At 37.8% G+C, this 13,001-nt stretch overlaps 1 protein-coding gene across 1 annotated transcript in view; it reads left to right on the top strand.

The window, feature by feature from the left end:
- The first annotated feature begins 4,756 nt into the window (after positions 1-4,756).
- The window catches only part of GIIIspla2 (Phospholipase A2 group III), a 39,396-nt gene continuing 31,151 nt past the window's right edge, over positions 4,757-13,001 (top strand). Inside the window, exons 1-2 of the mRNA XM_066295528.1 lie at positions 4,757-4,994; positions 8,384-8,634. Coding sequence (XP_066151625.1) covers positions 8,435-8,634 — 200 coding nt within the window. The 5' untranslated portion in view covers positions 4,757-4,994; positions 8,384-8,434. The remainder of the gene's footprint in view (positions 4,995-8,383; positions 8,635-13,001) is intronic.

Raw genomic sequence — 13,001 nt, 5'->3', positions numbered from 1 at the left:
TACGTACAGAATGTTGTACATGAATAATGTCCACAATGTTTCGCGAAATAGAAATTTGTTGCCATATACAGGGTGTTCCGTTTAAAACAAGTGAGTCGACATCTGTTTCCGGTATAATCGAAAGTGATATTTTCGCGAAAATGTTTTAAATAGATAGTTCACCGCCACTTTGGTATCATAACCAAATGTCAACCTGTTTTCAAGAATAGTTTCCAAATTACGGATAGAGGCCCGTGTTCGTGGAACACCCTGTACAAAGCACGTGCATTGTTATTCCTAGAAGGTATTACGTGATCCAGATAGTGACATCAACTAAGATTTTTTTTTTATCGATATGGCGTTTTTATCCCTGAAATATGAATTGACCACATCCTGTTTTGCACCAACAATTATTTGTGCAAGTCAGGACGTGTTGCCGCAGTGGGCTTCGCAATTCAATTTAGTTCAGCAGTGCTGGTCGTAGACTTTCAATTGCTATCTTTGATGGAACCGCTATACTTGTTTTGATTAATGAATTGAAGTCTCTAAATACGAACATCGCTTTATTCGCTCCTTTATTTTTTGACTGCGAAAGAAAAGAAGAAATTCGTAAATCCATAAGTAATTCTGCAAATCTAAAAAGTAACGTTAAAAACAAGTACACACTGATCATCTCTGTACCTTCACAAAATAATCGTGGGTAACTTCGATGACAATGAAAATCGTGAGCTTCATGCCTCTAGAAACGTTAATCAGCAATATTAGGTACATATTGCTGCACTGAGTGTCCCATTGATACTATTTTAATTTACAGATTGAGTTAACTAAAGTGAAGCTCTATAAAAAATACAAGAAGTTCCACTAAATATAATTCAAATTAATTTCAGTTTACGTTGCATACCAAATCCGTATAATTTTGACCGGAATGGCACAGCCCATAAGCAAACGTGCAGTAAGCTAAAAACATCATAATTCCATGATACGTGTTAATTTCGGGCTGAAGGATTTTTAAAATAGAAAAATTGTGACGATGTCAGTTCTCATAAATACTCACAGATATCATTGACCATAAGGAAAGGACACAGAAAAAAAATCCATTAAAAATGTATAGGGAATAGATCAATAATTGACTACGTTCTGCGGCTCTCATACTGTACCTGTAGTAGATTCATTAAAGGGGCCAATTTGATATCTAATGACCACACTGACCTCTTTATATCTAAATGCCTTTCGACGATATGACGAAACTTCTTCTTGATATTCTTAGATTCCAAACTCTCGCCATTGCGATCGAAAGTCTCTACAAAATCTATTAGTATTATCAGATGAACTTTAAGATGATATATGAAATAGATGAAATATGTGGGAATTGCTATCGGGGGAATAGCTATTTGCACAAAAATCAAATGGATCCCCCACTGTATTACTTGGACAGCTGCAGAATCTAAATCCTTGATTTTTTGATGTTGCTTGTAAAATACAATAATCCGCACTACTCACCTAAAGGCATATGCTGCTTCAACAGGAAGGATACGGTCATGTAACGCTCCCTGTCTTGAGCCCAGGAATAATTAATGAATCTCAAAGTTGAGAGGATTACAATGATTCATAGAGAAAAATAAAATCTTTCTTTTTTCCATAATTTCGTGATTTTCTTCATAGTTACTGGTCTGGCGCAGCTATCGTCGATGATGAAAACAGCGCCCATGGACTTTAGGTTAGAAGCAAAATGATTTATTGTCAAGGGATGCAGTAAGTGTATATTAAAGGCCTGGAAAGGTGTTCAAAGGGTAAAAACGGACTGCAAAAAGTGGTTTTTGAAAACTTACATAGATGGTACCGAAATAAAATTGAATATATTTTTTGAAAAAATCGAAATCCTGTCGTTTTATGAAAACAATTGTTTGGAGTATAAGCAGGGCGAATAGTATCAGTGAACATGATATGCACAGTGGATTCATGTATGTATAGATAGTTAACAAACTATACAGGGTGTCCTCGAATTACGTGGCCAAAATAATACCGCAGATTGTTTGAGTGAAAATAAGTCGATTTAACTAAACTTCCCTCAGTCCAAAAGTTGATAATTATGGAGCTACAGGGTGTTAAAGTTGAAAAAAAAAATCACATTTTCTTTCTATCTTAGATCACAACTAACTCTACCTGTCAAGAACCCCTCCCAAACTTAAATGGCTAACTGATGCTTTAGGAAAATCAAAATTTTGCAAATCAGTGGCCACGAAGTCCGAAATCCGCCGAAGGGAAGTTGAAGAGAATTCAAAAACGTCCACCGCTTCTATGATCCTCGATAACCATGATCACAATCATATTCCATTCTGTTTCATCAATTTGCCTGCTTTTTCAGAAGATCAGCTTGATAGGAAGTTCTGATCGCGAAAATCTTGTTTTCAAGGTTCTTCGGTGATAAAGTAACTCGGGTGAAACCTGAGTCGTTTTCAACGAGAAGTTTAAGCTGCGAAGAAAAGGAAATTGGAGTCTAAATTTCGACGTGTTTCTCCATGGTGATCAGGTTTAGAGGCTTCTATGGTTGAAGCCGAGATATTTCCTATTTAAATAGCTCAATATGAGTCAGCACGGGTGGAAACTGAGACGTGCTCCGGTCTAAAGAAGAAGGAGAAGAAATAGAAACTATAACTGATCTTTCAAGCTCCGGTAAGAGGAAAATCACAGTTCAAAAGCGGGAGGGTTTCTTCTATTGAGCTCAGATTCTCTGGTATATCTAGTCATTAAGGTAAAGAGGGTTTAGAATGATCCCTTTACGACAATTGTCTTTGTATTTCGTCTAAATTTGACGTATTTTTTCAGTTATTCTCGAAAATTAAATATTTTTTTATTTTTTGTGGTTTTGTTGATTGTGATGTTTGGAGTTTATATCTGGGCAAGAAACCAATAAATCGATACTTACTACTGAAGGGTAGCGAGGGCTTCTTCAAGCGAGACCACGACTGAAAAATCCCTCTATTCTTAACATGTTACCTTATTCGATTCGTGAAGAATTTTTTGAAAAATCGCTCTAATCAGTTATTCATTGTTAAGCCCGATCGATCCCAGGTGTATGTTTCAATTCATGCAATGTGTAGTTTAACTTTTAATAATTCGATACACCTTAATGCGGAACCAATAACACGTGGGATTGTGGTTTGGCTAATGCACCGGACAATCCGATCTTGGAGCAGCTCTCACTTTTAGGAGAAATATCCAGCAGTAAGTAGGAGACCAACTTCACCCTATCAACCCCCTTAAATTGTTTGTGTATTGTAGTTCTGATGATGGCAGTAATCATCCCTCAATTTGGCAGTCTGAGAGTTTGCTTTGGTCGTGGTCCGAGCAGAGTGCCGGTAAAAAGGGTCATTGTGGAAGAATAGACAAGGTTCATATTGGGGGCTAGAAGGGTATTTGGAATATAAAGAGTACTGGTAAGGTGGATTAGAAAAGTTCCGTAGATGTTCATGAAATAAAGCAGAATACACTGCCTGAAAAACTTGCCTTCCTATTGTTTTGTGAATGAAATTGTTCGATGAATGATCGTGAATTTTATCAATAAATATAATACACACTGTAAACTCATGCACGGATAGTAGACGATGAAAAACTACATTTCTCAGGTATCCGATTCCCTATGAATCCCAATTAATTGCAATGGATTACTGCGCTAAGAACAATAACTATTTTTTTATTTAGTTTCTCCATTTTTAAGAATTTAGGTTATTCCTTCAGTGCTTTCTTGGTTATATCTTTATGGCTGTCTAAAGCCCTCATTTGCTACCACTTTTTCTCTACTGCAACTGCTAAACCACCACTCATTTATTCTACTCGCCATAGTTGACAACATTGTGTGCAAGTTATTCCAACTTAGTATACATTTTTGGTTCGCCATGGAACGTAGGTGATTTTCTCCTACATAAATAAATACAGGGGAAAAATATTTAACGCAATTTCCTTTTGCACTGCAAACCTCTCGAGCGACATTGCCAACCTGAAGACGTCATCGAAATCAAAATTTAGCTTCCTGCACCATCCCGTCCAAAACGGCCTGACTGTGTGACACCTGTGCAATTTGTTCGTAACACAGAGACGTATAATTGTTTCGTGAAACAAGAATTTTTTTCTGGAAAGGGGGTAGTGGTGGGGCAACCACTCTCATGGCCACCAAGAAGGAAAAAATCTGGAGCTACGGAACAGGTGAGATAAATGCGATAAAATTTCGTTAACGATTTCGTGGGTTGGGCATGGATTGGGTATTCAAGAACTCAAATCACCGTGATGTTTTCAGGTTAAAAATTCGAAAACTGTAAAGAAAACATAAAGAGGAACCAGTGGAGCTCCCTGAAAAGTGTTTTGAGCGAAGTTGTCAACGCTCCTATACAACACTTGATAAGCCGAAACATCAACGACTGTCCCACATTGAAAACTGAATAAAACACAAACGTGTTTTTATAACTGTAACATATGGATATGATTTGAAAAATGGCTCACATCCTGAGTATGAGTGGACGCGACAAACTTTGTTTCATATTGTAGTTTCGAGTTTGTACGAGTATTGCAGTTTCATATCTAAGTTTCGAGCCCTAGAAAACAACAATTTTGACCCTGAAAGCATGCAGAATCCAGCCCTCCGAATTCGGCACCACCCTCGACGTTCGCCCTTTGGCTGCCGATCCTTCCCCATTGTCCTATGCCGAAATGTTTGATTTTGGTAGGAGGGCCCTCGACTCCAAGAATCAAGAATCAGGCTGCGCTAATGGTCCGGCGAGATTCTCGCCTCTCTTCAGCTCTACAGACCCGGATTTTCTTCTCATTCAGTATCATTCGGTATCACGCTGGCACGTGAGAAAAGTCAAGGAGGTACAGGTCGAGATTGTTCGCGGGATCGCGATTGTTTCGCTAGTCAATTGTTTTCGGCGGCGCTTGTTTCGCGGGTCTGATGGTGGGTGTCCGATCGACGAAACTTTATTGCGAATTGTGATTTTTAAGGACTATCGCCTAATGTTGCCGTAAGTAGAAATCCGCAAAAACTGGGTGTAACTTCCGCTTTTTACATAAATTTCTAATTAAATTTAATTTATGACAAGATAATTAGCAATGGGAATTTTAAGCGATGGGCTTTCAGACTTGCAGACAAAAAAATTGTTAATCTGATGATATAAATCAATTTAATTCGTCTTAGTAATTAAGTTGTGATCTGTTTTGACGCAGTCGGATTATAGCAGGATATATTATACTTTAATGAAGTTGTCGCTGGCGCCTGGGGCAGTGGTATATTTGTGGGCAAGGACCAATTAATTTTTTGGGCATTTTTCTCCTACTTATAATGTGATTATGCTTTTCATTCCTCCCAAAAAAAAAAAAAAAAAAAAAAAAAAAAAATGAACCTGTTGATTTGCGGCTGTAACGCCATCAGCTTATTCAAATGCGCGATGATAAGAAATCAACTTAGAGCTGCTGATCCACTTAGCACTTATAAAATAATTAACACTAAATCGTTCCTTTCTATGCCTCTGATCTGCAAAAAGTTAAATCAGTAATGATTAATGAAAATGTGTTTCGCGAAGTTTAATTACTCTTTTTGCACCTTATTAAACGGAATTGCTTAGTTTAAGTATAGGAAAACCTGAAATTAATCCTCTCTAACTGAACCGAAAACTTGCCTTTTTGCAGACTTAGCTTTTTGTAGGATCGGGCGATCCTAAATTAACCTTACGACTTTCTCCATTGAACTGTACAGATCAATAGATCATTTAGCTGCGTTCTTAAAGCTATCCCATATGCGTCTAAAGTTCAGTTTGAAGGTCTGGTTGATCGACCTCTTTCGCGTTCTCAATTCCTAGAAATGGGAAAAAAGGTCTACTTTGCTGGTTATGAGTCGGATGGGAGATTTGACGAGCAAAGTGCCTTCTCGAAATTGAATAATATCGATAGATCTAACTATCAACAGCTATTTTTTCACGAAAAGGAAATACCGCACTTTCATGTTGCTATTCGGACCATGAGAAGTGGAATGATCCATCCATTTTGTGGATCTAAAGTTGTCGTTTTTCTCCGCAAAAGGAACGATCTGACTTTCGTGTTTATCTACAGAGAAAGAATTATTTCCTCGTGGAAAAAACTAAAAATATCTAAAGTTTCTTAAAAGTGGATTATTTGAGCGAGCCGTCTTCATTTTTTCTGCGAAGAAACGGCTCCACAATAATGTTAAGAAAACAAAATTCAGAAATTCCAGCAAAAATGTATCTATTCATAAGCTTTGGAGATTCACTCTAACCTCACTATCATCCCCTCGGCCTTCGCTCTAACCTCACTATCATCCCCTCGGCCTTCGCTCTAACCTCACTATCATCCCTTCGGCCTCCACTCAAGGCAATACTTCACTTTCAAGTATAGAGAGGTAGCTACTAGGTAACAGTAAATTGAAAAATTTACTTTAAAATTAAATGCAAAATAAAATGGAAAATTAATCTCTCTTGAAAGTTATCTAATCGCAACATGCTTTTCTATTATTAAAATGCAGATTTAAACCACATTAAACCTCATTTTTCAAACCTTGAAACGATGACAGTGTACAGGGCGTTTCAGAGTTGAAGTGGCAAAGACATAGGGAAGATTCTGCTCAGCGAAATATGGAAAAAAGTTCATATGAACATGGGTCCGAAAAGACTTGGTTGCCGAAACACAGAGTGTTAAGTTTTTGTTAGTAGCTCAAAAATGCTTTAGCCCATTTTAATGAAAATTTTATTGTTTATTAAAATAATTATCAGACGTCTGTTGAACCACTTAAATTTGATACAGAACTTCCAGCGGCGTAGCCAGCGAGCAAGTCGGTTGTATTCGGAGGTATTTTTAATACTTCGAAGTATCTGCGCATTTTAGGAAAAAATATATATATATATATTTTTTTTTTAATTATTATTATAAATATTAATATTTATAATAATATTATAATTATTATATATTATTAATATTTATAATAATTAATATTATTATTTTAAAATATATATATATATATATTTTTTTTTTATAAATTAAGCACACAGGTATAAATTTTTGGATAATTCCTGAGCATTCATGTTTTCCTCGCGAGTTTAGAGACGTGCCGAGGTTCGGTATTACAATTTCTCCTCGAAAACAAAGCGAGAAACTAGAAAAAGTCAAGAAACAGAAGCGTATTTTCAGTGGGTTTATCTGAATATTGCACATACAATACATGGAATGGAATACAATACACACAATACATGGAAACCCCAAAAAAACTACAATGTGATATTTTTCCTCAGACAAAAAACAACCGGTTTGCTCGCTGAGTACGCCCCTGGAAATTCTGAATCAAATCTAATTGGTCCAGTAGATGTCTGATAATTGTCTTAATAAACCGCAAAAAAACTCAATTTAAAAAAAAAAACAACATCCAATCACTTGGAAACGAAGCATTTTCAGAGCCATGGTCATATGAACTTTCTTCCATATTTTCATGAGCGGAATCTCCCCTAGGCTTCTGCTACTTCAACTCTGAAATACCCTGTATAAGGGAAATTTATTTTATCGACAAAGGTATCACATATGCGAAATCTGAACTTGAGCCAGAATAACTCGCATTCCCTCTAATTTCGTTACAAATTGAGTTGCTGCGGCCGGAAGAGCTCATCTAACATCGAACTGATTAAAGCACGTTTTGAGCTTAAAATCCACAGCTCTAATGTTGTATGCAAATTTCTTTTTTTCCCTCATTGATTAATTGATTGATTCAAACAAATCACCGCCTCCGCTTCAAATTGCCAGATTTGCGTGCTAACAAAATCTTTAACTATAATGGAAGATACTTTCCCAAACCCCATAAATCACCATGGGTATCTACCGTGTTGATTTGTTAACCACTTGCCAGTAAATGTAGGTACAAAAGGCATGATTAACGAACGGAATCTGTGTTAGGTTCATCACTTGCTTATTTGCATTCAAGTCGCAGCCCGAGCAGCCGTTAGCGTATTTGAACAACTTATGCCTTTTTACACGTTTATGGGTGTCTTCAGCAGATGGCCATCAGAGTCAATAAAATGGTATTAAAACCTTATATTATTTGCCGGAACGAATCCGATGGCTCATATTTTGAGCTTATAGCAAATAATTATGTTGTCTATTTTGAGATTTCGAGTAATAGTACCCGAAGCTTCATTGAGGCACATCATGATTTTTGGCAGGATTGCAAAAAAATATCAGGAGATTCTGGCTTAAAATATCACAATTTCGCAAGCAATAGATTGAATATTAATTACATTCCACAGGCCTAGACTAGGCATACTAAAAATATCGCGGAGCAAATTTATTCACCTTGATAAAGCCCACTCGTGCCCTTCTATAGAATTATCCTTATAGGTATTCATGGTATTTTCAGATGAAATCGTCGATGCTTCAATGTAACTTCCTACATCATCATCTTCAGTGAATGTGGAGACTGAAGAAGAGGTGCCCCAGGTGTCGCGGCCACCTCCTGGTGGCAATCCTCTTTGTCTTTCTGTTGGCCGATTTAGTGACCACAGTGGAAGTCCGGGATTTCATCTCCATAAACACCCTCAAAGATGACGAATTGGAGACCAGAATTTTCTACAAGGGAATCGCTGCCAAGGACACTACAGTCGGGAAAAGGTACCTAAACGATTTTGTTGCTGCCAATAGAGGCATTGTGTTTACAAGAAGTTACAAGAATTTCTTGTAACCGACCTAGGAAAATGTGTGTCCCATTAAGAAGGTTGTAAAGTTCAGATGTTCATTGATAGATATTGTCTGTGGGGTGTGATTACGGTAGCCGAATTTACAGTGTTTATGGATCAATAAAATCTGAAGTGTAAATAAACATTTCTCGAATTCTATGGGTGTTCTTGAGGCTCAATTAAGAGGAATGTTGTGTGGTATATCGATACGTGAGTTACAGGAATAGAGCTGTTAGGAGCAGCAGTTTTAAACTGAATGAATCCTATTTTCTGGAAATACTTATTCAGTTTTTTAACTTGTCCTGAAAGTTTGTAGCTGAATGCTCCGAGGATCCTTGAGAATGTCATATCGATAGAGACTCATCTCTAAACGTTTTTCGTAATTAAAGATACTAAACAAAGTTGAGTAAGGGTGCCATGCTTAAGCTATAAAAGCCATCTCGTACCTAATTCTAGCATAGAACACACCATTGAGTAGATTTATGGCAAGTTTATGTCATGTACCAGTAGGTGTGTTTGTTTGATATTTTCCAGGGAAGTTTTAATGATATTATGATGGGACTTTGAGATCTAAAGTATGCCATTTCAAAAGGAAGTTTCGATTTTTCTTTAAATAATGTTCTAACAAGGAATGTGTCCATTTAAAAATTTTTTTTTTGTAGATGAAAAACTCTTTAATTCCCTGCTCGTTTAAGTCCCAAGGTATAGAAAATCATGAAAATAGCGAACTCCTAGAGGAGTTATAATTTTACGAAATTGCTACAATATCTCACAGGCCCGTCTCAAATGTTTTTTACTTTCCGTCTGCATTTTTCTTTAATTTGTTATAAGGCGAAAATTAACCTTTTTTTTCGAAAATTATTTTGTCCTTTCTTAAGTTGTTGCGTCATCGTCCAAAATTCAAGGCGCAGGCATGATACACGGAGAAATCCTTTGGTTGTCGAGGGGCGCGAAGATCGTTAAATGATCATTTTTCCAAACGATATTATGATCTGGATACTGTTGTGATGCGAGAATTGTGATGTTTATTTTTGTTATTTTCTTACATTTGGAGCAGTTACCTCACGATCTTGGCATTCACATGTCAGCGCAAAACACGGTTGTTTGCGAATATTTTGATTGTCGCACGGTGTAAAGGTTGCTAGCGCATCTACATCCTAAATTGAGTTATATTTTTTGGAAGATTGTTATAAGGTGGAAGTTAATCTGCTTTTAAAAATTATTTCACTTTAACAGTGCCGTTTTTTGTATTTCATCAGTTTTCCAACGGTTTCCGCACGGTTCCCTCTACCAAAGAATGCTCTCGATCAAAATATGGTTTTGTTGTTTTCTTGGGTACGATCGATGATAGAAACAAAAGTTTAACGCATTGTTGATTAATAGCGATGAACAGATGCTCAAAATGAACAAAAAAAAAATCGGTTCCTTTCCATGTGAAAAAGGTGCGTTTGGTTGATGTTACGCGAGTGAGTTGATGCGCAGTCAGCGGTGTTGCAATGAGGATTTGTGATATTTGACCACTTTGACGCTTCTCTGCCTCTACACCGGGACTCGAACGCCAAAAAGAGAACTTTTTGCCATCTGCGAACTAGGACGAAGCTAAAGACTTAAGCTCGGTAATGCACTCGTACTTTGCTCTACATGACAAAAAATCCCAAACTACATTAAATGACCATTGTTGCCGATTCGTACGCTGCGAGCTTTCCAGGTAGGCGTCGAGAATGATTTATTTCGCATACCGTTTAGACATGGTATTGGCAAAGACATGTGCAAGTCTAGAGCACATAATATTCGTGTAGGAGCAAATTTTTCACTTTAAAATCGTCATCCACCGACCTTAAATCATCCATGCAACACCCTGTAGGCCGCATATCTAATCCTAGGATGTTCACGTTATTTGCACGTCATTGTGAGCCACGCAGTTCTTTGAATCTCCTTTTGTGAACATACAATAGTCGTCAGGAGGCGAAAACCAATAAATCCCAACCTCAGATGCGAAGTTGCTCATTTTTATTTAACACTAAGTGGGTATAACTGTCCCTCTTAATAATGGCATTTAACCGGCTTTGCGTTAAACCCCGTGCGAGTGAGAGAGGGTGCGTCATCTCGAGTGGTCTACGGGGGTTGAGTGCCAGTTACCGCAAGAGGCTTTGCGAAAGAAAGACACCCTTTAGTTCTTTTGTTGCACGATACAAAGGGCTTTTGAAAATCTGAATATACACGTAAAGCAAGGTCAGGCACTGAGCTCGATTTTCGAATAAGTTTTTGAACGAAAGTACATAAAACGCCAACGAGGAAACCTTCTGGTGGGGCAGAGGAATTCGCGGAGAGACGCACTCAAGCTCATTATTTTATTCTGTATTGATCGTCAAAGCATTCTTCAAAAGGTGCTTTTTCAGCGGAATTTCAAGGAAAATGCAGTCCGATAATTCATCGTTCCAAGGATAACAAACCCTACGAAAGGCACTTAGCCTCCTCTCAGCAACACTTGCAGGAATGGAATATTTAAAATCGCAAATCCATATCAGAACATCGAACAAGATCCGGGAATACTTCAATATACAATGTGTTCCATGAGAACCAACCAACCTTCCTTCCTTTCCACAAGCAATTAGGTTCCACAACATTTACCTATTGAAGTTTGGAAATCTCTTAAACTGTTAGACAGAGGCATAAGTGCTGTAAAAGCATAAAAATGGACACTCTTCCGTGGGTTCAAACGACTTTAATATACAGGGCGTTTATAGGAAAAAGTGACCTTTTCTTAGTTGGACATAAACATAACTACGTGTTGCAACATTTACGTCTGAAAACTTGAAAATCGAATGGACTGTTAGAGGCAGACGACCAATATCAGGTGGATTTTAAAAACATTCTAACATCCAGAGTGTCCCGTGAGAAAAACTGAACTAATCTTGGGTGGAGAGGAGAACTAGACTTGCAATACTTAACGTTCTTACAGTTCAAATATTTGGAAAACCGTTAAAGGTGGTCGTAGGCACTGTAATGACAGAGACATGGGTTACGGGATGTTTCATTTATCGTACGTGATAGTCGAAAGGTTCCTTCACAAACTTCTTTACTCCTTGAAACTTCAACGGCTTTCCTTTTTCGCTGAATGCAAATACAAAGGCCCTTTGAATATCCGAAAGTGCCCGTAAAGGAAGGTAGCGCATCGAGATTGACTTTGAAATTAGGTTCTCTATAAAAATGTTCAGAAGGCAAACGAAGACACCTGCATGTCGTCATCTTTAGTATCCCCATCACGATCTAAGCAAACAGGGTGTCATAACCAACCCTCCAAATGTTGGCTACTACTTCATTTACATACAATACCCCGCATTGAGTGTTTGTATTCCACTTACGAACAGACACTTTCTCGAACGAAACTATGATGATGGAAATCGAAACCGAAACTCGAAAGAAAAACAACTATCAGAAAGTTCCCCTTGAAGCACATTTATCATTTGGCATTGCCATGTTCTTTACACCGCTAACCGAATTAGTTACATTGCATTGCACATAGATTAAGAGTTTGTATAGGGAAATCCCGCAATCGCTGGGGGTTACATTGGATGGGGTGTCAGGGTTGACGGATCAAAAACGAACCCAAGTCGGGGATTTTGATAGTGTTTAAGTGGTAATATCAAGCGTGTATCGATGTCACGTTTTCTGTATAGAGCATAGAGACTTTTCTTATTTTGTCAATGTACTTTAACGAATTTATTTAACTCAGTTTCGAAGAGTTGTCACCGATAAGCGCTTGAAATTAGTCCAATATGGACATCTGCAGATTCCAGTTCTTGTCCGAGACTTATGCAAACATCATTCGGTTTTCGTTTGTAATTCGGGGAAATTTTCCCTAGAGTGTTTGGTACATTTTAGAGCAGTTCTGCATTACTTTAGGATGGTCTCCAATAGGCATTAGATTACCGTGTCATCACACACACACACACACACACCAATTAAGCCCCGAGGAGTATTGCTAAAATGATAGGTGTTTTTCCTCCAGGTGTCCTTCCTTACAACACTCGCTCAATTTGAACTAGTCTCAGTTGATGTTCAAAAACTACGTAATCAGATGTAGCGTGATTAAAGAAAACTTCTGGATTTTTCTTTTTCCCTTTGAGCTTTTAATTTTTGACCGATATCACAGTTTCCTGGAGATTTAGGGTAAAAACGTAGCGAAGCATCGAACCTCGCCCCTGTTATTGCCCGTAAAACGAGGTACAAAGTATTTTGTTTTCCAGGGGCGAGGTGCGTGAAACTTGCTCTGTGATTGGTTCTCTGAGCCTCCCCCTC

Source organism: Euwallacea fornicatus, chromosome 23 (assembly GCF_040115645.1).
Source record: "Euwallacea fornicatus isolate EFF26 chromosome 23, ASM4011564v1, whole genome shotgun sequence".
Taxonomy (NCBI): Eukaryota; Metazoa; Arthropoda; class Insecta; order Coleoptera; family Curculionidae; genus Euwallacea; species Euwallacea fornicatus.
This window is presented reverse-complemented; position numbering and strand designations above follow the sequence as displayed.